Source organism: Choloepus didactylus, chromosome 2 (assembly GCF_015220235.1).
Source record: "Choloepus didactylus isolate mChoDid1 chromosome 2, mChoDid1.pri, whole genome shotgun sequence".
Classification (NCBI taxonomy): Eukaryota; Metazoa; Chordata; class Mammalia; order Pilosa; family Megalonychidae; genus Choloepus; species Choloepus didactylus.
In genome coordinates this window covers 210,382,993-210,409,366 of record NC_051308.1, presented here as the reverse complement: position 1 = coordinate 210,409,366, position 26,374 = coordinate 210,382,993, and the positions used below count along the sequence as shown (strand labels likewise).

At 41.6% G+C, this 26,374-nt stretch overlaps 2 protein-coding genes across 25 annotated transcripts in view; both read left to right on the top strand.

Annotated features, from left to right (window-relative positions):
- MACF1 (microtubule actin crosslinking factor 1) overlaps positions 1 to 26,374 on the top strand; it is a 356,335-nt gene that overhangs the window by 264,977 nt on the left and 64,984 nt on the right. The gene's annotated exons all lie outside the window — the stretch shown is intronic.
- KIAA0754 (KIAA0754 ortholog) lies at positions 15,427 to 20,597 on the top strand. The gene has a single exon (XM_037827650.1). The coding sequence runs from the start codon at positions 16,992 to 16,994 to the stop codon at positions 20,595 to 20,597; it is 3,606 nt and encodes a 1,201-aa protein (XP_037683578.1). The 5' UTR covers positions 15,427 to 16,991.

Below are 26,374 nucleotides of genomic sequence, written 5' to 3'. Positions count from 1 at the left end.
GGAGCAATTGAAGTCATTGTAATTGGGTTTTTGAGTCATCCAGATAAGAGAGGGGGGTGGTTAGAGAAAATTCAAAACCCTATTCCAGTAGCAGTGTGTCCTTCTTCAGTATGTGTGTGCTTTTCTTTCCTCTTCAGTTGTAAGCTCCTACAAAGCAGAGACTATCCCTTCTACAGGCATGCTTCATTTATCCCATTTACATGGATCCAGTTTACTGAAAACTGTCTAACTCAGTGAATTTCTTAGAAAACTGAAGCGTATCCCTTTAGGTTCCAAAATAGTTTATCAAATCAGATTCTGGTTTATATGGAATATTATTTGCCTAACTTAAATTTATTTGGCTGACTACCTAAACACTAAATTGTGCATAAGTTTTTCTTAATGAGTCCAGGTGAATAATATAAAAAAGATTATACCGTTCTCTAATATAGTGATATCCTCCATGATGCTTATCTTTGTATTAAATGTTCCTGAATTACTGTGCGGTTTGAGTTCTGTATTGGAGTTCTTGTTTAGGGCCTTTACATTGTTGTATTGCTTTGAATGGCTGGCTGTGTATGTATTGGAAGAGAAGGAGGTAGTTTCTGTTTTTTTTCCTCACTACTGTGGTATTGATATTACTTCTTATTGCTGTCATTTTTTACTGCTGTCACTGGGTCTGCCTTTAACAGTCTTCCGCTCCTTTCTAATTTTCAGTGAGCTAGAAAATAAATTAACCAAGCCTGTTAAAATTGTTAAATACAAGATAATTAGTGTTTGGATTTGAGGACAAGCTATCATTTCTTTTTCATTTAATCCTTGATTTCCAGGCACTCTGAATTTTGATGCTGCTAGAAGATTTCTGGAAATTACTAGACATTGCTATATTTAGTATGTATCCTAGAATATTGCCTATTTATGCTCAGAGCTCAGGAGCTGATTAGTTGCTTGTGAAAGCACACTTGTTTCACTGATTTCTCTGAACAAGCCTTTACCATGAATATAATGGATATGAAGGCTGGGATAGAACACTATCAGCTGGTCACTTGCAGAGTCTGTTTATCTGTAGTGGACTGGTATTGATAAGGACAAGACTGGAAGAAGAGTGGAAGAAGGGAGGACCCTTTTGGCCCATCAGTAAGTCAATAGGTAGTTACAATAAAATGATCAGTATACCTTCTCAAGTTGTAGAAGTCAGTATACCTTCTACAACTCAGAAGCCCAGTTCCTCAGATCCACCTTAGAAGGAAGTCAGAGCCTTTGGAAAAAGTGTTTGCCAGGAGGGGAGGAGCATACTCCTGGCTTAGCTCACGCTGAGCTCATGGGAAGTGAAAACAATCAAAAAGGAAAAGCTCTCTGTGTCAGTTCTAGTCCCCTAGAGACTGAATAAAGGGAGGATGTTTTTGGACCCACTCTGCAGGCTGAGTCATTTTCATCATTTGAGTGTTTAGTTCCTGGGTTGATATGCTGTAGTCCAGCAATAGGTTAATCTTCCCTCACACTAGCAGCAGACCAGAAGCCTAAAGAATGACTCTGCTTTCAGATTCAAATAAGTTGTTTTTTTAGTGCAATTTGGACTGTTTCCTTATTCCAAAATAAAAACAAAAGCAAAAAAGAACACCCCAAACTTTCCATCCCCTCCATCCCACCTTTATTCTTCATCTAATTTTTGTCCCCATTTTTCCACTCATCTGTCTGTACCCTGGATAAAGGGAGTGTGAGCCACCAGGTTTTCACAATCACACAGTCACACTGTGCAAGCTACATGGTTATACAATTGTCTTCAAGAATCAAGGTCACTGGGTTATAGTTGCACAGCTTCAGGTATTTCCTTCTAGCCATTCCAACACACCAAAATCTAAAAAGTGATATCTATATAGTGCGTAAGAATATCCTCCAAAGTGACCTCTCTACTCCATTTGACATCTCTCAGCCACTGGAACCTTATTTAGTTTCATCTCTCTTCCCCCTTTTGGTCAAGAAGATTTTCTCAATCCTGCAGCATTGGGTCCAGGTTCATCCCCAGGAGTCACAAATAAATTGTTTTTAATGAGGAAAAAACTGAGATGAAGATAAATATTAAAAACAGCATTAGTTTAAATTTTCAGCTCTTTTTTATGGGGGATCATACTCTCAGTACAGAATCTGCTTAAGAGGCGAGGATATGAATCTGTGGGACAGAAATGCAGGCTCTGCTTTGACCTGGCTTGGGATAGTCTTAGTAGACAAATGAGTAAAGTCGGTGGAGGACCCCCAGGCTTACTTGGAATTGTGCAATAGTGCTGATAAATCCAGCTGAGAAAAAAAAATACTTAATCAAATGAATGTGAAGAACCCAAAGTCATTATTCTTAAGAAAGGCTTTTCTCTCCATTGCCTCTGAATAATTAATAGATTATTATCACCCAGTTAGGACCTATCAAATGGGATGGAATCCTTTCCCATTCTAAACAGGCGAAGACCTCAGACCTTCCTGAGCTATGTCTACTTGGTTCAGCTTTCTATTGGAAGTAGAATGGAAGAACCCATTCCAGAAATCACAAATGAGAGTATTAAGCATGTTTTCAGAAAACTGGAAAGAAAAGACTTAACTTTGGCTATCTCTTTGGGAAATTCTGTTTCACTAACAAGAGAGCGTCTTATTACTGGGGAAAAGGAATGGTATGTGCTTAAAAAGAGGGACCTTTATTTCAATGTAACTTGAGCCAAAGAATTCTTCCAGGGTAACCTTCCTGGGAAGGGTAGGAAAATATATGAAACTGGAAAAAGAAATCTGTTAAGTCTGATGATAACAAGAGGCTCTCCCCATTTTGAAATTCCTTATGTAGGTTTTAGTAGTCAAGAATTGAGGTCATTCTGAGTCTTAAACCAACCTATCTCTTCCACACACAACACCCTTATGCTCCACCCCCATCAGCCTCTCATGAACCATACTGGCCTCTCAGTCAGAAAGTGTGTAGTGGTTTTAGCATCATACTGGTGAGAACTATCAAGAAACCTGGATCCACCTTTATTCATTCTGTATTTCATACGTATTTATATTTACTGTGTATTCAGGCCAGGCTTCAGACTTGACACTGTACCTCTCAGTGATAAGAAAGAACAAGTGGGAAAAATGAAAACCTTTTTAGGGTCCATTTTTCACAAAGGTTCATACTACCTGATGGTACATTTGAACCATCCAAGCCAGTCAGTTGTTTCCTTCCTATCACTGAGGCTGGGCTTGTGAAATGTTGCAGGCTTCCTTAGGACTACTCTCACTCCTAACTCAGGTTGAGCAGAGCCCAGGTTCAGGGTCTGCATAGACTTGCTGCTTCTGTCTGGGAGAACTAAATGTCCTATGAAACCAGAATAAGAAAGTCCTAGAAACCCTTACATTTGATTTTTTGCAGCATTGGAAACCAAGCTTAGTCTTCCCCTATGCGCAAGGCATGAAAACCCTTGGGAAAACTTGGAGCTGAAAGACCGCCAATTTGCACAGAGATACTTCTTCCTTTCAAATAATTACAAAGACAGTATCAGCCCATCTATGTTTTTGCCAGTTAGAGCACCAGCCTGAGAAAGATTCACTAGAAAATAGAGCAAATGAGATCAACATTATCTACTTGCCCTTGAAGAGAAGCGATATCAAACTTGGTATGACTTGTCTGTCATCTGGAGGTTTAGGAATCCCCAGCTTTACAGCAGCCAAGATCAAGTTAAATAACACCCTCCCATTCCCATCTTATGCTGACCATTGACTTGTCTTGCTTTTTTCCTTTCTTGCTTAAACAAGGCTACTCCAATAGGAACAAGGGTCCAAGGAAGTAAAGAGAGTATCCTAGAATGGGATTTCTCAACTTTGGCACTATTGGCTGGATAATTATTTATTGTAGGGGACTGTCCAGTGCATTGCAGGATGTTTATCAGCATCCCTGACCTCTATACACTAGATGCCACTAGTTACTGTCCCCAGTAACCAAAAATGTCTCCAGACATTGCCAAATATCCCCTGGGGAGTACAATCACTCTCAGTTAAGAACCACTGCCCTCCATGTGGGAAACGGGATTTAGATGGGTTAAGTATTAGTTGATTTTTAAACATTTATATAGCAAACAGTGTTCTACTAATCTGATTATGGCTGTGTATAGTAGCAACAGGCACCTCTAAATCACCCTTCCTTTAACTAGGTCCTAGATTCTTTATTTTTGCTGGTGATAATCTATGTCTAATTTAAAATCTCCTAGTCACTTTCCTTGGCATTTGAAGCATGGTTTGTGTATAGTTGTTGATGCAGGTGTTTGGCTGATGATGCATTTCTAAAGAGAGGAGGACCTTCCTTTGTGGAAATACTTGAGGAAGCTTCCGTGTTCTGTGCCTTTAACAGGAGACTACAGTTTGTCAGTTGTTCCCCTTAGCCAACTGAGTTCACTGCTCAGCTGTTAATATTTATAACCTTTATGTGACTCCCTGCCCCCTCCACCAAAGAATTCCAATGCTCTGTAATAATACTCTCCACCCCCACCCGCTGGGTGGGGAGAAAGTGAAAGGATCTTTGAGGCCTTTAAGTTTGCTCCATGTAGAATTTTTTCCAGCCCCATACTAAAGTATCACCAGTTTGTGTTTTAAACATCAGCATCACAAGCAAAATCCTAAGCTTGCTGCCATCATATCATCTTAAAGGAGCCTCACGCTTCAGTGAAGATAGTAGAATCAAATGGAAGGTTGTCAAGAAAGTGTTGATGGATTTCACAAAAACCTGTCTGGAAATTTTGATAGCAAGGGGAGATTTTAAAGCATCAGATGGATATATCCTCCACCAAAGGAAAGGACTGAGCAGTTTGATTTTAATTTACTGCAATTCTTGATATACAGTGTCAGCATGTAGCATTTGCAACTAAAATTTATCATTACGATTTTGTACAAGAAGGAAAATATCTGTTTCCAGAAAAACTTTACTGTATGCAGAACTTGTAATTATTGTTGTGTCTTTAATTAGTGAACATGGTTGAGATAAGCACAGAGTTGCACAATAGGACTGTTTCTTTCTTGCCAAGTCTGGAAATGAATGGTAAGTGGTCTCAGCCTTAGTTTCAGAAAAGTAACCTGGGCACTTTCAAGCTAAATGGCTAGCATGTGAATTTGCCTCCAGGAAATGTGATGAGTTGCTATGAAGGGCACTTCATTGTTAGAATTAGTTGTTTTACCAAGATAAAATGAGTTCCACAGGAAGTCATGTCAGGTCAGTACACCAAAGCATCACTACACCAGAGAGCTATGTCCCTCGGAATGGATTCTTCCCAAGTCTCAGCTGTCTTATTTGCAAAAACCTAGCTATGGGGAGAATGTGCTCCCTCCCCACCTTCTGTAATGCTTTACCACTGCAGGGTGCTTTTCAAATATTAGTCTCTGGTATTGACCATGGACGATTAATGGAATACATTTATTTCATAATTCTTCAGAAGTTCTTTTCTTACCACCAGTACTATGATTTAAAACGTAGATCTTCTTTAGCATGACTTCGAGAACTTTGGACTGGCCAGGGATTAGGATAAGTGCTACCTGGTGATGGTCCATGGATCCCTTTGTGGGAGTTAGGAGGAAGGGGCTCTATATTCCTTTCAGTTCATCCTCATAGAATACTTGCTGTTGCCAGTCCCTGTGGTGGGTCTCAGACAGCCTCTAGTTAACAATGCAGTACAGGTGGACATGCATTCAAAGAACTGCAGAGAGAGTAGTGGTAAGAACATAAGAGAAACCTGAGTCTACATGATCTATAATCCTAACAACCATCCCAATCCCCACAACATAAATCAGATATTTAAAATCCCAGTTTGCAGATGAGAAAACTGAGACATGAAGAGGTTAGAATAAGTTTTTCAAGACACCTAGTAAGTTAATGTTAGAGCTGGGATTGGAAGGGTCTGTTTTGTCACCAAAGCTCATTGGCACCAAAGCTCATGGTACTCAACCAGGAGCAGTTTTGCCCCAGGGGGACATTTGGCAATGTCTGGAGACATTCTTGATTACCACAGCTGGGGAGGCTGCTACTGGCATCTAGTGGGTAGAAGTCGGGGATGCTGCTAAACGTCCTGCAATGCACGGGACAGTCCCCTGCAACAAAGAACTATTCAAACCACTTCTCAAAAGACAGGGATGGATTTTTGCCCTCTTCAGATTCTATGACAGGTAAGAGTTAACTGATGAAATAATTCCACTCCCTGGGGAAGCTCCAGGGTTTTCTTACCGTTTTTAAAAAGTTACTTAAGAAATAGCTTTGCTTTCAAGAGTGGCTTATACTGGTCTGTTAAAGATAAAGTAAAAATCTTGGTGAACTAACTTGAGTCAGTGGCTAAAGAATTCTCTCCATGTTTGACCAGTCCCCACTCCACCCTGCTACAAGGCTCCTGCTGTGAAAATCAATCAGCTGTGTATTTCAAGCTGCTTCCTGTAGGGTGTGTTATGGAATGGCATCAGCCTCTGCACCAGCTGGGAGTACTAATCTCAATGTGATTTTATCAGACTCTGTCTCTTCTGAGCTTTGCTGTTTGGAACAAAGGACCGTCTATTAAGAATGCAGAGAGCTAGAGTGATTGGACAACCAATGTGTACGCACATGGTTCCCATGGGGGGTGGGGAGGGAATATTCCTGTAGCCTTTTGAAATCGGGCCTCCAAGATGGAATTCCTTAGCTTCTGTTTGTTTTTACTCTTCTTTCTGTGAGTGCTCATCCTTCCCCCAAATCAATACAAGAGCCATCTGATCCAGTGAATTATGTTATGGCATCCCTCAGACCTGGTCTATTTCTGTTGCTCCTGTCTTCTACCCTACAGCTAGTTTAATCTTCCTAAAGTACTTCATTGTTTATATCATGCCTCTGTTCAAATACTTTCCTTTGGGGAAAAGCAAAACAAAACTCTCCTTTGGCTTCCTGATAAAATGGCATTCAAGATAGTACATATTTGACCCCACTATATTTCCAGTCTTATTTCCTATGTAGACTTCCTGCTCCATCCACTTATCCCGAATATTTCTTATATATTCCTACCTATTTGGTTTCTGCCCACACCAGAAGGCATATCGCTCAAGTCCCACCTCTCCACAGAGCCTTCCCTGACCTCCCCAGCTTACTGTTGTTTGTGATTTCCTTAATCACTTAATATTTGTAATTAATTTGGCCTTTATCATATACTGCCTAATTATGGCATTCTGATAATATACATCTGTCCCATTTCTCATCTCAATTCATTTTTGTATCACTCAAAGTAGCATATTGTGTACACATAGTTAGAGATTAGTGAATATTTGACTGATTGTTTGAATGCTCTTTACTTCTCATAAGCTAGTTGAGCTCTGGGATTCAAAATGGTGTCTACTCTGCATGACTTGAGGTATATTCTGTGTTCCCTGAAGAAATTCTAATCCTAGCCTGGTTTTTCCACCTCTCCATCTTGTCTCTAGGTTCTCTTCTTTCTCCACTAGTTAATATATGTTAAGAGAACAACCTAATCTCATTTCAGTATTATCCTGAACAAAGCAAAACTAAGAAAGAAATTTGCTATTTCAGGTTTCCTTAAGAAAGTCAGATTCTGAACTATTTTGTAGTTAACCCATCACCTTAGAGTCCTTGGCTTGTAACAAGAAATTTCGTTCAACTTTGTGTAGTAAAAAAATGAATACAAGTTTGAGTTAGAAATATCTAGCTTGGAATCCTGATTTACAGCTCAGTGACCTTGGAGGAAGTTCTTAACCTCTCTGAATCTTAGTTATTTCAACTATAAAATGAGAACAATGGTTAACTCATACCTTTAGGGTTTCTGTGAGAATAATGAAGTTATGTAGATAAAAGCAGTAGGCATATATTAGGTGCTCAATAAATGATAATATCCCATAGGGCCATACAACACTAACAGTGAACCCTAATGTAAACAATAGACTTAGAGTTAATAGTACAATTATAAGAATATTCTTTCATCAGCTGTAACAAAGGTACCATACAAATGCGAAGTATTAATAATAGGGGTGGTGTGTGGGGGGGTGGATCTGGGAACTATATTTTCTTCATGTTTTTTCTGTAAACCAATGACTTCTCTAACTAAAAAAAAAAAGTATACTAAAAACTGATACTATCCTTTCTTTTTAAAAAAATGTCTAGCTATGCACTCAAATTAGAATATTGTGAATTTTATTATTTTTTTTAATAAGGAAAGTTATCCCTTTTGTTCTAGGAATGATCATTCTCCAGAAGACTTGATCTAAGGCCCAACACCAGATTAGATTAGCTCTTTTTCTTCTTGGGAAAATGGAAATTATGGGAATAAAGCAAAACTAGTTTGATGGCAGCAATGAAACAAATGTATTGACAGCCTTCCTGGGCAGTTTTTATGGGGAATAAACCTGGGACTTGTTTCTAACCTTAGAGTAACAGTGTTACATAGGCAGGTTTAGGTCATGACTCCTTAACACAGTTTTAAATATATTTCATTTATGCATACATATATACTTGTTTATTTATTCATTAATTTATTCATTCCTCTCAGAATCCTGCAGCCAGCAAGTTTTTCTGAGACCATTTTGGCTTGGCTTATATGTCCTACAAATCAATGTTATTTTCATATCGTTAACCAGAATTAACCACAATCCGTCTCCAGCTCAGTGACTTTCCAGCCACTCAGTTACCCATCAGAGATCAGCTTTAGTGATCTCAAGGGTCCTTGGCCTAATGAGCTCTTATCATAGACCATGCTATCTTCCTCTATTGCCGTACAATGGCAGCTACCAAGTCAGCATGTTTAAGAGAGATAACTCTTAATACTAATCACTCTTTAATTAAAACATTGAAATGTGAGGGGGGTGGAAATACCAGCTTAGTTTCAGAGGCAAGCAGCTTAGAAACATACAGTTCTCTCTGCCAAGCATACCTACCGGATACTGAAGTTTTGCAGGAGGACTTGAATCTTTTACAGTTTCGGCAAATATATATTTCCAGTACTTCATTATGTGATATAAGTCAAGGGAAGATGATAAGAATTCAAATAAATTGAAATTAAGTTAGTTAATTCCAGCTTGAATTCTTTGTGACCATTCAAATAAACCATAAAATATCTCTCTTTATCTTACAATTTACTCCAGTAGAAGAGCTCTGCTTTTGGTCTAATTATTTAAACTCAAATCTAATTTGTCATTTGTTTATTTGTTTGCTTGTGATCAGTGGTAAGAACTACTTTAGTAACAAAAGTTTTCAGATGTTTCTTCTCTCTTCTGCCTCCTTTTCTAATATTGGAGCGGGGTCTCCTGCAGCAATATTCTCTGGAGATTCCGAGTTTCATGGAACCAGCCAAGCAATGTTGTCATTCCACCCTGAAACTAGAAAGTCCCAGGAGAAAGCAGGCCACATGATTATTTTCTTAGGAAAGTCTCCCTTGAACCTCCAGATCAGGTCAGGCCCCCTTGACCCATGCTCTCATAGCACGGTTTTAGAGTATTTATCACAAATGAATTAAAATGAACGAACATCTCCCCTACTAGAAAATAGGCTCTTGACCTCTTGCTCATCACCCTGTCCCTTAGTGCCTACTATAATTTAGGGCGTATATTAGATCCCAATAAATAATTGTTGAATGAATGAAAAAAAGAGAATTGTGAAATTACTTGCCTTAAGAGGACAGGAAGAGGAACCCAAAGAGATAAAGAAGGACTGGTTAGAAAGTAGCATCATTGATGGGTTGAGCCCTCTACCATAAGTTTTACCCTTGGGAAGACGGTTGCTGCAAAGGAGAGGCTAGGCCTCCCTGTATTTGTGCCTAAGAGTCTCCTCCCGAATGCCTCTTTGTTGCTCAGATGTGGCCCTCTCTCTCTGGCTAAGCCAACTTGAAAGGTGAAATCACTGCCCTCCCCCCTACGTGGGATCAGACACCCAGGGGAGTGAATCTCCCTGGCAACGTGGAATATGACTCCCGGGGAGGAATGTAGACCCGGCATCGTGGGATGGAGAACATCTTCTTGACCAAAAGGGGGATGTGAAAGGAAATGAAATAAGCTTCAGTGGCAGAGAGATTCCAAAACGAGCCGAGAGATCACTCTGGTGGGCACTCTTACGCACACTTTAGACAACCTTTTTTAGGTTCTAAAGAATTGGGGTAGCTGGTGGTGGATACCTGAAACTATTAAACTACAACCCAGAACCCATGAATCTCGAAGACAGTTGTATAAAAATGTAGCTTATGAGGGGTGACAATGGGATTGGGAAAGCCATAAGGACCAAACTCCACTTTGTCTAGTTTATGGATGGATGTGTAGAAAAGTAGGGGAAGGAAACAAACAGACAAAGGTACCCAGTGTTCTTTTTTACTTCAATTGCTCTTTTTCACTCTAATTATTATTCTTGTTATTTTTGTGTGTGTGCTAATGAAGGTGTCAGGGATTGATTTAGGTGATGAATGTACAACTATGTAATGGTACTGTAAACAATCGAAAGTACAATTTGTTTTGTATGACTGCGTGGTATGTGAATATATCTCAATAAAATGATGATTAAAAAAAAAAAAAAAAAGTAGCATCAGGATAGCACAGTGTCATGAAAGCCAAAATAACAGTCTCAAGAAGGGAAGGCCAATACTTTCTCACCACCTCTTATCCTTAACTGCCTATAACTCCCCTCACTCTGCTGAAACTGTTCTCTTGGAAGTATTCAGTAACTTCATGGTTGCCAAGTCTAGCAGCCTTGTCTAACTCATTGTCCTTCTTAGCCTTTATGCAGCATTTAACATCATATCTTCTTTCTTAAAACCCTCCCATTAATTTACATTCCTGATATGGTACTCTGACTGCTCTTCTGTTTTCTTTTTCGGTTTGCCTTATCTCCTGCATATAAGTAGATCCTGGAATTCTGTCATCTATCCTCTTCTCTTCTTTCTCTATATTCAACTCCTTGGATGCCTAACCCTTCACTGGTGTTTGGGAAAGGATTCTAACTCTGTATTTCTGTTCCCAAACTTGAATGAATCTTTTGTGTAGTGGACCCTTCTGGACATCTCCACATGGGTAACCTTTGAGTACTTCACACTCAATATGCTCTAAATTGAATGTGCTATCTACTTCAAATATTTTCTTCTTCTATGCTGTTGTTTTATAATACTACTGTGCGTAACTATGCATTACCTTTAAATCATTTTCCCCCTCACCTCTGCTTTCTGTCTGGTCAGTTGCAAAGCCTAAATACTCTGCCTCTGCAATTTCTTTCACAGTCCCCTTTCCCATTTTTTATTAGTTGAAGCTTTCATTATCTCTTGCCTAAATGACTGTATTACCCTCCTAACTAATTGCTTGACCTTCAGTCTTCCCATTTACAATCTATTCTATATATATTGACACCAGTGTAGTATCAGCAGACCTAGGCTCAACTCTAGGAAGCCTAGGTATTTAATAATTATGTTATTTTGAACAAATACATTTACTACTTTGAGCTTCATTTTAAGTCAAAGATTTGGGTTGTAAAAATGAGAGAATGTATATTAAATGGCAGTTTCATTTGTAAATTAAGGATTTGGATTTTAAGAAATGAGAAAATATATATTAAATAGCAGTTCAAATTCTTAGAAACCTTCCACACTCTGCTCAGCAACTCTCATAACCCCCAGTAAGTTTAAATGATAAAGTCCTAGTAATAGTTTTCTGAATAAAGTATAAATTCCTTGGCTTGGCATTCAAGGGCCTTGGGTGAACTGGCCTTGATCTACTTACATCCTGACCTCTCGTTTTTCCCTATTATACGTCTTATATCTAAAACATGCTGAACTACAATTAACTTCTTTAGGGGGCTTTACTTTCCTGCCTCTGTTCCTTTATTTAGAAATGTATAACCAAAATCCTAGGGAGTAAATGTGATTCTCTCCATTAAACCTTCCCTGATTCCCTTCCCCTTCCTTCCTCCCATCCTCTGTCAAGTCTTTTCTAACTTGTGAAGCCCTATGCTTTTGTCATCACCACTTTGATCTTGGTGATCGTTAGTGTCTAAAAGAGGGATTAATACACTGTCTTTTGGAAAGTTTACAAGTGGGAAAGGGCTTACAAGATCATGAGAGTTCCTGCAGAGTTTGTGGAAAGTTTACTCATAGGTTTTAGAGCACATGGAGCTCAAATAGCATCAAAATCCTTAGTATTTCATTTAAACAAGCTTTACATCATTCTTTATTGCTTTTTGAGGCACTCTGAGGCCATCTTTATGATAATAAAAGCACCGAAGGATGGTAGTGACTGATTCCCAACAAGTATAGACTAATACTGTGCACTTTCCACTTGCTGCTAAATAATGCTTGTAAAGTCTAGAGATCCTAAGATGAAAGGCATTTTGTAGATTTAAAATGTGCAAGAGCCAACCAGTCCTCTGTGTCCTCCCCTACTCAGAGGTAATCCTCCCAGAGAGAGAGAGAGCACCTCCTAGAGAGGGTATCTAGGACTCTGAGACGTTCTGTCCCTGGATGAAAAGGCAATATAGAATTTTTAGGGAAGTGTGGATCTGGGATCTTCAGATGTCCTGCGGGGCTGGTGGTTTAGCTCTCGAGCAGCTGAAGGCAAAGTGCCAGATCCAAAACTTGGAAGGGAGCAGGGTTAGGGTGTGAGGAGATTCCACCCAGCTGTCTTTAATTAGGAAGACAGCAGGAAAGAGCAGGAAGGGCCAAAATTGTTCTTTCTCCTAAGTTCACTGAAGGAAAATCTGACACCAAATTCTGTTGCTAGGAATTTCAAAATGAGCAGAAGATTATTTGAACTCTGTAAGCATCTAACTGGAGAGTAACCTGAAATTTGGCTTCAGCATATATATTTGTGGTTGCAGGGGTGAGGGGAGCATCCAGAGGGGTTCTCTGGAGCTTCCTGTCTTTCTCTTTAGAAAAGTTTACACCCAGGATGTGAAATGAACGAGACACCTCTTTTTTGTTGGAGCTATCAGGGTAACAAGAGGCTGAAAGCTGTATCAGGTATTTATTTCAGTCACTGAAAGGGCTATTGGCAGAGTTCCACATACCAGAACTAAGGAGAAACTCATGAACAGATAAAAAATAAGACATGGAGGAAAGAGAACTTGTGCTTCCTCTCTTGATTTCTTTCTAAATACATACTGATTATAAAAAAGGAGTGATGCACTTAGAAAGCACTCTTTTTCTTGGATTTTTTTTTCTTTTAAATTGGGCTACTTTATGTAATCCTTTCTATAGGCTGTTTTGAACTTTTGAGGAGTTTCTCTGTAATATTTTCCTAACATTTAAATACGAGAGAGTGTGACTAAAGCTGATATATAATTTGAATCTGAATTTCATAGTTGCTAAAATGTTCCATTGATTTATTTATAATTAGGAGAGGGGTGAGAATAAGGTAGATACATTTGCGGAGGGATTAATTAAGAAAAGTCTGAATTGATTGGCACTTGACTTGATGAGGAAACAGGAAAAGAATTTCTGGCCATGAAGTTTGTGAGTCCACATCACAATCATACTTTATAATAGAATAACCACCCACCCTTAGTGCAGAGCCAGAATTCCTCAGATTCTTCCAACCAGAGGAGCCCTGGCACACTAAACAGTCTGTTATGCTATCTGAACACTTAAGTGAGTATTGTATTTGGCCAGGGAAATTTGCTAGTGAAATTGATCTTGCCTTCCCTGGGTTTTTCCAATTGTATTGAATAATTAAAGACTAAAACCCAGATTCCCTGAACTGTTTACAGTTCCCTTAACTGTAAGGCTAGTCAAGCCTAAGATCATAGTTTTTCAGAGTTAGAAGGGACGTTAAAATTCATTCTGAACAAATTGATGGAGGATTTGTAAATCCTTTATCCCAGATCCCTGCCAAATGATTGCTTGAATTTCTGCTCAAACACTTCCAAGATCAGGAAAGTCACAACTTCAGGGAATACCCTATTCTATGATTAGTTGCGAGAAATCTCTTTGTTAAAATTGCTGTTGGAGCCTGCGTGCCAGCTTAAGGAAATAACCAGATGGTGGTTCCTTCCTCCCATGTCCCAGCCCTTCAGATACCTTACATTGATCACCATCACTTAGAACCTTCTTTAGGTCAAGCATTCTTGGTTCTTGCTATTGTTTGTTCCTCAAAACACATGGTTTCTAGTCCCCTCCATCCATCCCAGCGTCTTGCAGTATAGGACCTGGAAGACACAGGATCCTGGGGTGGCTCCTTTAAAAGTTCTAGAACTAAAGAGTATTAAAACTAAAACCACACTGTCAAGACTACAACTTAGTCTGCTCTCCCTTCTCCGTTTCAGTTCACAGATAGGAGAAAAGTCTCTTGGATTTGAGAGGGCATAGTTGATCAACAGTCTGTTTTGAAGTGAGAAATGGAGTATAAAACATTTGCAATGGAAAAGTCATTTAGTTGTTTAATTCTGATCACAGGCTTCAGCCCACAGCTCATTTTTGCAAGGATCTTCTCTGGCTCAGGGTTTTGCTGCCAGATCTCCGTACACCAACTATTGGTGTCTCACTGACTAAAGGATAGAAATAAGTTTTCCATAAGTTTCATCATCCTTATTGACCACATGGTTCAACAGGGCTTCAGGAATTTTAACAAACTTTCATTTTTCCATCATAAAATCATTGAAAAGAATGGCAGTTACAAAAGGAGCAGAGTGTTGCTTCCCTTCAGAAAATACGGCTGCCTCTGGTGGACAATTTCCTGGGTTATCCTTTGTACTTTATTTGTTTAACCTTCACCAGATGACTAGGTGGCATTTTGAAAAGGCAAAAAGCTTTGGACAGGATTGTGGGCCACTTTTCTCTAGTATTTTCCGTGAGACTTGAAATACAGATGCATGGTTTAGAAGTGCGCTGCTTTTCAGCGGGACCCCAAGGAGGCTCAGGTTTGCCTGGATGTACGCAGCAATAAAGGAGCCCGGTATTTGGGCGTGGGGCGCTGCTGCTGGCATCTCCACTGACCCCCACCTCCTGTTTTTCAGTCCTTAACTCCCCTCATGTCTGTGTGCGGAGAAGTCCTGGTGGGAGGATGGACCGAATACCTGAAGTACGTGAGAAGGGGAGGGAGAGGAAGAGAGTGCTTAGAGCTTATCTTACAACTCGGCTTCTAAGCGCGGCCGAATTCCTGCGAACACCAGGAAAGTGCCGGGTTTAGGGCTGGAACGTTGTTCCGCCCGGCAGGGGCGCGCTTAAAGATGACATTGGAGGGACTGAAGACAGTCTTTGGCGGCGAAGCTGGAGCCGAGAGCCATATAGGCTCTCCCCCTTCCCCCAGCCGGCGCGACCCTGCCAGCAGATGGGCCCCACACGGCCCTTGCCAAGGCCGGCTGGCTAGGGGGGTGGGAAGGACAGGCGGGGGGCGCCCCTCCTGGGTTCCATTCGCCCTTGGGCGGGACTCTGGGCCCCGCGGGTTGGAACGAGGCGGGGGCGGCAGGGGGGTCGAGCCGGGGGGAAGAGGGCGGGGCTTTCCTTTGTCAGGGGATTTGCGCGGCGCGGCCAAGACCCGCGCTGGTGCCGCTCTCCTCCTCTCGACCCCTCGGGGGGCGGGGCTTTCCACTCTGGCCCTGGGGCTTAGTGGGCGTGGGCTTCGTGAGCAGATCAGATGGCGCCGTAGGTTCCTCCAGCCGAATCCGGCAGAAGCTCCTCCTTCGGTGCCTCGGCTCCCAATCCCTTCCGCCGGCCACCCCCTTCCTCTCCAGTCGCTCCTTTTCTCTGCATCTAGCCAGGCTCCGCCTCCGCACTCCTCCCCTTGGATCTCCGCGGCGCGCTCCCCGGCTTCCAGAGGGGCTACCCGGGAGGGGCAGCACGGCGCGGCTAGGCGGCGGCGTGGGGAAGGGAGAGGAGAGCACGTCCAGCGAGCGGTGAGCGAGCGGGCAGGCCAGCCGCGCGGCGCGAGGGAGGAGGCTCGCCCCCCGCCCGGCCGGAGCGGAGCCTTTTGTTCCCAGCCAGAAGTTTGCAGGCCGGGACCGTGACAGCTGCGGGCGGGGAGGACAGCGGGGGCGCGGGGCCGGCGGCGACGGTGGAGCTGAACAGAGGCGGCTGCTTGACATGCAGCCCACAGCGCGGCGGCTGCGGGCAGGAGACTGGCGGCGGCGGGGGAGGCGGCGCCCACAGCATACGGGACTCAACTGCCGGAGGGACAAACTAAGTTCCTGAGCGCGGGACCCGAGGCCGGAGCGGCCGGGAGCCACCCGCCAGCCTGCGGTGAGGCGACCCTGGCCCCTAGGGCACGCAGCATGGCTCACAGGAGCGGGCCTCACTGAGACACACCGTCTATCACTGTTGCAGCCTGCCCGCCTTCTGGAAGGCCCGGCACGGTTTCCATTAGCGGTGTTTTGTGGCCATAGCGCAGGGCCGGCCTGGGAGCCACAACAATGCCATGATGTTTTGGAGACAGGAAGCCTCAATCTGGCCCAGAATGAAGGACTTCCTGTGTCTAAAGTTGCAGGAATATCCGCTGACCAGCCCAGTTCAAATTCAAACACCCGAACTAGGGAGGACGAATGGCTAATTCAGACCAGCTGGACTCTCGAGGGCTGGAATTGAGGATTAAATGAAAGGAATTCTTAGGATCTTAGGCCATAAATGAAGACTTGAGATGCTGTGCCATTGTTATTAAAGGACACATCGGTATAAATTTACTGCTTCCAATTCTGCTTCAGTGAGAAGTGCTTGGAAATAGATACTATATAAGACTTGTCAATATCAGGTGATTTTTGCTGACTGAATTAGAAAGGGCAGAACTCTTAAAAAAAAAAAAATGAAATAAAACCAGAAGCCATACAAGGAATTACTTTGTTGATTAAATTATACCATTCATCTGCCTGCAACTATGAGGCTGCCAGCCTGTGAGGGAAAAGCTGAACGTCTTAGAGCTTCTCCCAAAATGGTTTCAAAGTGGGACTTCCAGGCCTTTCTGGAGGGCAGATGCAGTTGGTGGTTTGGAATATGAACTTGTAAAAGGATTTTTAACTTACGCAGAATGCATTTTGGGGGAACCTGTGAAAAGACTTTTAAAAGGTTGCTGGTTCATCTTGACTGAAAAGTATGGGTAAGCCACTAAGCCGGCCAGACTGTTTAAGGCAGAACCCCACCTGCTTGGGGAAAGGTGAAGAAGAGGATGGCTATATAGAGGATTGCTATGTTCCACAACGGTCTATATATGATACGATGAGAATAAATGAACAAATTGACCAGGGGTCAAAACTTAATCAGACTTCAAAAAGTACCATGGAAAAAATGGAAGGAAGTACTATATCCAGCAATGGTACGTTAGGAGCAGCGTCTAATGTTTTCGAACCTAGGGCACCAGAAGGCAAAAAGCTGGATGAGAGAATAATATTTGATGCACTTAAGCTAAGCAGTGATATGCAGAAGTCAGCACCTGTGCCACCCAGAAGGCGGCCAAATGCAGAACGCAAAGACAATGTTAATAGGAGATCATGGAAGTCCTTCATGCCACCCAACTTCCCAGAATTTGCAGAAAGGATGGAAGTTTCTCTCAGTGAGGTTTCAGAAGCTGGTGCTTCAAATCCTTCCTTGCAAGAGAAGAGGGGATCCAGTTCTGTATTAACAGAAAGTTCTGGCCATTTGGACCACAGGGAACCTCAGTCAAAGTCAGTAACTCTAGAACGTGTGTCTAAATCCATAGGCATCCCAGAAGTGCAAGATGTGAAAAACTTGAGTGAAGACTGCCAGGACCTCAGATTTCAGCAGCACAGTGAGAGTTCTCCCAATGAATTCCAGCCTCTAGAATCAGAGGCTGCAGTAGCAAGTGGTCACACAGATGTAATGCAGGAACACAGATTCTCAAGTGCAACCTGGCCCAGGGCCATGAAAAGTTTGGCTAAGAGAGGCTTCAGCGAGCAGCAGCACCCACTTGGGGATGCAGCCTTCACTGTGGAAATACCACTTCTCTCCCCTTGCCTGAGTGAAGAACTCTTGGATCCAGAATTGCGTATTCTCATAACTCCCAGCCTGAGAGAGAAAACAGAGTCTGAGCTAAAGTTTGAGGAGGATGAGCGATGGATCATGATGGAGGCTGAGGAGGAGTGGGAGGAAGAGAAACTGTCAGAGAGAGGAAAGACTTTTCTAATGGTAGATGAGAAAAAGAACAACCTTGCACATATTTTTGAAGAAAGGGAACAAGCAAACCCTGTAGCAGTGGTGGAAGAGGGAGCTGATTGCTCACCTGCTGTTTTGGGGACTTTTGACTGCCTAGCTCTTGGTCAGATTTGTTGCTCTGGTGACTCTCAGCCAGCTAAGGACCATTTTGCTTCCCTTCCCAAGGATACACCACTTGATTGCATTTGTGTTCTCACAGATGTGGATGCTGCAGGTGAGATGAGAAACAGAAATGCTCAAGGGCTAGGAGGTCTTGTTTCAGATTTAGAATGTATTGTTGGTTCTGTCAATGCAGAACAGCTTTCTGATACAGATTCAGTGCAGATGTTTCTTGAACTTGAAAAGGAATGTTTATGTGAAGAAGAAATAACTCCTCTAGTTGATCTGAAGAATCCCGTCTCTTTTGAAGGGTTGGCCCCGTCCCAGGATGCAGAAAATTCACTTGTAACTAGTCATTTTCCAGAGACTGCCTTAGAAAAGGAACAGCATGTAGACCTTTTAAATCTAGAGCGAAAGGATTATGATATTGGATTGGATTGTGAATGCTTTAATGCCCTGGTTTTTTCTCAGGTGCCTAATACCGTGGAACTTATTGCCCACCCTGATATCACAAGGGACACTTCCACTGTTAGCAAGGAGGAGTGTGAAAAAGTGCCTTTTAGCCCCAAGACTACAGGGGAATTTAAGTTCAGACACCCAGTTGATCTGGAGTCACTGGGAGAGTTGGACCCAGAAGGGTTGCCGAACTCTTATCACAGGGCTTCTCATGAAGAAAATGTATCAGGCTTTATTGCTTCTGAGCTGGCCAAAGAAAATGGCAGTTTGTCCCAGGTAGACTGCAGTCCAATTGAGGGGAGTGTTGAGGACTGTGTTGAGAGGGTCCCCCTCAGTTCTCCTTTTGACTGTGAACTAGATGTTACCTCAGGGCCTGAAGTAGAAGTGTTACCATATGATTCACATTTACTAACAGGTGAGATTCATTTGGAAAGTGAGAAAGGAGCTATTAATCAAGAAAATAATAGTCTGACTTCCTTGGTAAACATGGACCCTTGTGAATTTTTGTCCATGGATAGCGAACAGGTTTGTGATGAGGATGGTAAGCTGAAAGAGCTGGATTATGAAGCCAAGCTTTTGGAGAGTCGATCCCCAGCATATTTTCATAGAGACTTCCCAGAACAGGTCTCCCTGACTGTTGGGAGGAAGTCCTCGGAGTCAGAAAGTCTGAGTTTGCACCTGCTGGTTGGCAGAGATGGAATGAAAACTGTGAATAATATCAAGCCTAAGCTGAATATGGCATCGTCGGAGGGAGGTGAGATGGAAACGAGAGGCTCAGATTCATTGCTAAATATCTTTCCAGAAGAACAAGTTACCAGGGCTAATAATATTGTATCAATTTTGGAAGAAGGGGTGCCCATCCCACAGAGGCCTGTCCCAACTGCTACAGTGACCACTGTAGAGGAAGATGTCCTAGATGCTGCAGTGCCTGCCCCAGAGGGGCCTGCTGCCTCAGCTGCTATGGTGTCTGCCCCAGAAGGGGCTGCTGCAGCTGTTATAGTGCCTTCCCCAGAGGAAACTGCTTCAGTGGCCACCATAGCAGACCAAGTCCCAGCTGCTTCAGTGGCCATTCTAGAGGAGGATGTCCCAGCGCCTGCAGTACCTGCCCCCAAAGGGGCTGATGCATCCCCTGCAGTACCTGCCTCAGGGGAAGATGTCTTAGCTGCTTCAGTGGTCACCATAGAGGAGCATGCATCAGATACCCCAGTACCTGCCCCAGAAGGGGCTGTTGCAGCTGCTGCAGTGCCTGCCCAGGAGGAAGATGTACCAGCTGCTTCAGGGGTCATGATAGAGGAGATGATCCCTGCTGCTTCAGTGGCCACCATAGAAGTACATGTCCCAGCTGCTTCAGTGGTTACCATGGAGGAGGTATGTGCCCCAGAGGGGGCTGCTCTAGCTCTTACAATGCCTGCTCCAGAGGGTGCTGCCCCAGTTGCTGCTGTTCCTGCCCCAGAAGGGACTGCTCCAGCTGTTGCAGTGCCCACCACAGAGGAGGATAGCACCCCAGAGGAGCCTCCTACCCCAGCTGCTGCAGTTTTTACTCCAGAAGAGCCTGCCACCCCAGCTGCTGCAGTGCATACTCCAGAGGAGTCTGCTGCCCCAGCTGTTGGGGTGCCTACTCCAGAGGGACGTGCCATCCCCCCAGCTGTCGGAGTGCCCACCCCAGAGGGAGATGCTGCTCCAGCTGCTACTGTACCTGCTATTGAAGAAGTTTTTCCCACTGGAGTACCCTTCTTGGGAGATATCCATGCTGATTCAGTGCCTATCTCAAAAGAGGGGACTCCTGTTTTGGAGAAGGACCTTGACCCTTCAGCATTTGGAATAAAAGAAGTGACTGGCACAGTGTTACATGGGGACGTGCCTCTGGCTGCAGTTTATGGATTAAGTTCACATGAGGTAATGATTGTTCATTTTGTTGTGGGGGTGGGGAAAGTCTGGAGAAGAAAGAGATTTGCAAGTTCTCTGACTTGGTGATGATTAGAAAGGGCAAAATTGGTCCTTTCCTTTATTCTTTTTGGGTCTTCTGGTCTCTCTATTTAGTTTTTGGGTAACTGTTGGAATGAAAATGTATCTTACTTTCATCAGGTGAACGATTTTATAATTTGTTCTCCGTTTTTAATTTATATAAGCCAAGCCCAAGGAAAACGGGGAGTGTGAACAGTTGTTGATTTACGTTTTGAAAAAGATTCTTAGCAGGAAAGGGTGACTGCTTTTGAAATACCAGCAGGCATGTTCTTTTCTAATTGAAAGGTTATTTCTTCATCAATGATGTCAGCAGTCAGGTATAAAACAGAGTGTGGGTTTTAGAATTAGACCCCAGAACTTAATAACCACTCCAGGCAAATTGTTTAGATATTCTGTGGCTGTTTCCTCACTTGTTAAGGTGGAACCCTGGGAGGATTGTGAGGATAAAATAAGGTAATACATTTAACACTAAGCATATAAGATTTCAGTAACTCAGTTTCTTCCCCCTTTCTCTTCTACTAGAAGATAATTGCAAGAATTCACCAAAGCAGTTTGGGCAAAAGCAATACACAGGTACTTGAATAACAACTATTTAATTCAGATGTGTGATTCTTAAAAGACAGAGCAAGGCATAATAATCTTTATGAAAAATAAAATAGAGGTATTTAGTCATCTTGTCTAACTGCTTTTGTGTCCTTAAGCAAGTCACTTGCCTTTTCTGGATCTCTGTTTCCTAATCTATAAATTAAGGAATTGAGCTAAATGTCCTCCTGGGTATCTTAGCTCTAAGTTTCTAAGATTCTTAATTTTAGGAATGTGTTAGGAAACAGTTGGTAACAGTGTTCACATACTTGAGCATGCATAGAGGAATTTGAGATCAGCAGCTACCTACAGTTAACTGCCGAGTTTCCACTTGATCGGTAATAAGGTGTCAAGGAGTTAGAGGTTTATTTCTCGAAGCCAACACAGTCAGGGTTAACTGAATGAGGAGACTGTTTTGATTTTATGCCATCCTGAGGACCCCAAACACAGTGTCTTCTTCATAGGAGGCATTCACTATTGCCTGATTGAATGTATGAATGTCAATCTCCTGAATATTCATGATGATTCAAGAAAGATAGGGTCTCCCATCTACTCTGTTGCAGAGCCTCTCAAGGCAGCCATAGTCTGCTAGAGCGCCAATTAAACATGCAGCTTCCAGCAACTAAAAATCTTTTGATGTATTTTTTAATTGGTGAAGTTGTAGGTTTACAGAAGAGTCATGCAGAAAATACAAGGTTCATGTAATACACCACCCCCCCCCCAAACACACACAGGATTTCCCTTTTCCCTATTGTTAACACTTTGCACTAGTGTGGTACTTTTTTTTTTACAATTGATGAAAATATTACTATAATTGTACTAGGAACTTTAGGCCATAGTTTACATTAGGGTTTACTATGTTGTACAGTATTATGGTATTTTAAAATTGTACACTAGTAAGTAACATAGATAACCTAAAATTTCACATTTTAGCCACATCCAAATATATACTTCAGTGGAGTTAATTACATTCACAAGGTTGTGCTACCATAACCACCATCCATTACCGGTACTTTTCCATTAACCCAGATAAAAAACTCTATACAGTTTAACCGTAACTCCTCATTCCCTTCGTCACCTTGGTAACTTATATTCTAGTTTCTGACTCTATGAATTTGCTTATTCTGATTTTTGATCAGTGAGATCATACAATATTTGTCCTTTTATGTTTGACTTACTTCTTGCAACATGGTGTTTTCAAGGTTCATCCATGTTGTTGCATGTGTCAGAGCATCGGTGTTTTTCACAGCTAAATTATATTCCATTTTATGCATATATCACATTATGTTTTTGCATTCATTGATGGGCACTTGGGTGGCTTCCATCTTTTGACAATTGTCAGTAATGCCACTATGAACATGGGTGTGCAGATACCAGTCCCTACTTTTGATTCTTCTGACTGTATACCTAGAAATGGGATTGTTGAATCACATGGTAATTCTATATTTAACTTTCTGAAGGAACCCCCAAACTGTCTTCCACAGCAGCTATACCATTTTACATTCCCACCAGCAATGAATAAGTGTTCCTGTTTCTCCATATCCTCTCCATCACTTGTAATTTTCTTTTTTTTTTTTTTTTTTAATAGTAACCATTTAGAGGGTATGAAATGGTGTCTCATTGTGGTTTTGATTAGCATTTCTCTAATGTGCTTTTTGGCCATTAGTGTATCTTTGGAGAAATGTCTTTTCAATTCTTTTGCCAATTTTTTAATTGGGTTGTTTGGTTTTTTTTGTTGTTAAGTTGAAAGATTTCTTTATATATTCTGGATATCAAACCTTTGTCAGATGTATCATTTCCAAATATTTTCTTCCATCATGAAGGTTGTCATTTTACTTTCCTGTTAAAGTCCTTTGAGGCACAAATGTTTTTAATTTTTGATGAAGTCCAATTATCTATTTTTTCTTTTGTTGCTTGTGCTTCGGATTATAAAGTCTAAGAAAGCATTGCCTAACACAAGGTTCTGAAGATGCTTCCCTATGTTTTCTTCTAGGAGTTTGATAGTTCTGGTTCTTATATTTAGAACTTTGATCCATTTTAAGTTGATTTTTGTGTAAGGTGTGAGTTAGGGGTCCTCCTTCTCTCCCTCGTTTTTGAAAGACAGTCTTGCCAGATACAGAATTTTTGCTTGGCACTTGTTTTCTTTAAATTTTTTATCAGGGCTTAAAATTTTTTATCCCACTCCTTACCTCCATGGTTTCCAATGAGAAATCGAAACTTCATTTTATTGGGACTCCCTTGTATATGATACATTGCTTTCCTCTTGCAACTTTCAGAAGTTTCTTCTTGTCCTTGGCATTTGACAGTTTGAACTCTATATGTTTGGGTGTTCTCTTTGAGTTTAACCTGTTTGGGGTTTTCTGGGCTTCTTGAATGTACATTCTCAAATCTTTCATTAAATTTGGGAAGTTTTCTCCCATTATTTATTTGAATATTCCTTCTGCTCCTTTCTTCTCTTTCTGGGACTCCCATTATGTATATCTTGGTATGCTTGATGGAGTCCTACAGGTCTCTTAGGCTCGGTTCATTTTTTTATTTCATTCATTTTTCTTTCTGCTCCTCAGACTGAATCATTTTAATTGTTTTGTCTTCATGTTCACTGATTCTTTCTTCAGTCAACTCCAATCTGCTCTTGAAACCCTCTAGGGAATTTTTAATTTCAATTATTGTGGTTTTCAACTCCACTATGTCTGTTGGGTTCCTTTTTAAAATTGTTGGTTCCTTTTTAAAATTTGTATCTCTTTATTGAGTTTCTTATATTTTTCATTCATTGTTTTCCTGATGTCCTTTAGTTCTTTCTCTGTTTTCCTCTGTCTCCTCAAGCCTACTGAGGATCATTTTTTTGTCCAGTATATCCGAAGTCTGGTCTTCTTTGTTGATGGTTTCTGGATTTTTATCTTGTTTCTTTGGATGGGCCAGAATTTCCTGTTTCATTTTTTGTCTTACAATCTTGTTGCATGCTGTACATTTTAATATTTTAAAAGTGTTGTCCTTGGGATTTAGTCCCTGAGCTTTCTGTTCCTTAAGTGTGTACCTAACTAGTACTAAAAGAGATTTCCTTGTGTGTCAGGAATTAACAAAGCCAAACAAACACATGGCAAAAACACCTTTCACAGTCTTTGCAAATTGGTTCTGCTTTGGCTGGTGTTCTCCTTCAGAGTTTAGCCTTGCTATCAAGAAGATCAGCCCAAGGTGAATGTGAAGTACAGGGTTCTTTCCATCTCTTCTGGTCTCTTCTGAGCCCATGTCTTGTCCTGGGCTTGTACATGCTCATGGCCTTAGAAATTTCCCATTTGCAGGAATTCTAACCCTTCTACTCCCTATGAAATAGACTTTCTCCCCCTTCTGGGTACTCTATTGTATGACTTAAAGCAGGTAATCCTTTGCCACAGGCTGCTTTGACTTAATTGTTTCTTAACTGCTGTAGCTGTCAGCAGGCTGCTTCTCCTCCCTGGGCAAGTTCTGAGAACATGAACCAGAAACGAGTTTCCTGATTCAGTTTTGCAGGCTGCCACCCAACAGATTTGCACTTACATATAGGCAACCCAATAAGTACATAAGGGTTACTCTCCTCCCTCTGAAACAAGGCCAGGGACCCACAATGGGGAGCCCAGGTTGTCTCTATACCATGCTGGGGAGGGAGTGGGGGAAGGGCAAGCCAGAATGCCAGGGGCACCGTTTTTAAAGCTGTGCTTTCCTTATTCAGCACTTGCCCTGCAACCCTTTAACTGTTTTCCAGAGTTTTGAGGAAGATGGCTCCACCTGTTTTTTCTAGTTATTCAATGATTCTTTGGAGGAATGGCACCCTAGAGTGTCTTATAGCACCATCTTGGTTGACTGCAGCCCCTCCCAAGTCTAAGAATCATTTTGATTGGGTGCCTTCAGCAGCCAACTTTGCCACAGATCCTCGTTGTTAGTTGAGTAGTGGTGGTTTTACCTCGGGCCTTACCAATTATTTTGTAACGTAGCATTCCATGAGATTAGACTGTGTCACCTTTCAACTGAGATTTATGGAATTGATTCCATTTTCTTTGAGTTTTACTGAATTTGGGATTAACACCAAGATCTCAGTAACTATCCAAAGTCAGGACAGTAGGTCAACAACAGAGTAAATTTCTTGCACTGGCATTCCTGATTATACCAAATGTTCCGGTAATAAAGCTAGTAGCAGCAATCTGTGAAATACAGGGATTAAATTTATAAGGAGCCAGTCAAATCTGCATTAAGAAAAAATAAAATCCAGAGAAACCCTTATTATCAGTCTCTGGGGTCTCTGTTTCCCCATCTACAAAATGAGTGGATGAGGCTAGGTAATCTCTAAGGATCCTTCCACCCACAGGAGGCAATCATTTTATGAAATATTACCTGATATAAATGACAGGAGAAGGAAAGAAAGAGTAGACTAGTTACTAGGATGCTGATCCTCTTTGAAGTGTAGTTACCTTATTTAATATGTTGATACAAATAGATACCTATAGGCATCTGTGTACAAAAAGAAAGATAGATCAATGCCATAGCCTTAGCCAGGACTGTTAACCAATAAGAATGTAGAGAGGCTATTTTGAAAATACTTATTGAAACAAAACAATTATTGTTATAGAGTTAACATGAGTGTACAGATTTTTACTATGTTGGTGAAATATTATGGAAAGAAGTCTCCCAAAGTGAGAGCTGTATTGTATGGATTTTGTTTCTACCATTTTGACAGGGTTCCTGGAGGGAACTGAACCTGTCATTTTTATACAAAAACACTTAGTACTTCACAAATGATCATACCTGGAATGTGACCTAAAATGAACTGCCTTAGATCCTCTGTATGAGTGTGTGTACATTCCAGTGTAAATGGTTAAAATAGATATAAACTTCCTAATAGCCAATAACAAAAGACTTTGGTAGAAGAAACAAAATGCCAGAATTTGTTTACTGTTTCTGTAATGGGATCGTAAGCCCATTGACAGTAATCTGTGGTTATTTAAACCCCCTAGTAATTTATAGATTTTTTCAGTCTTACTCCCAGTCACTGGTTCAGAGGAAAAAAAGACCTTTGGTATAAAATAAGAGTTCTATAAAATTAAAATTTGCCATGGGGATTATCTTAAGACAAAAATTGGGGAGCTCCATTATACCAGTTCAGAGTTTGAATTCCCATCTGACAATCAGAACCTGCATGCATTTGTTTGCTTTCCCTATACCATCTCTATACA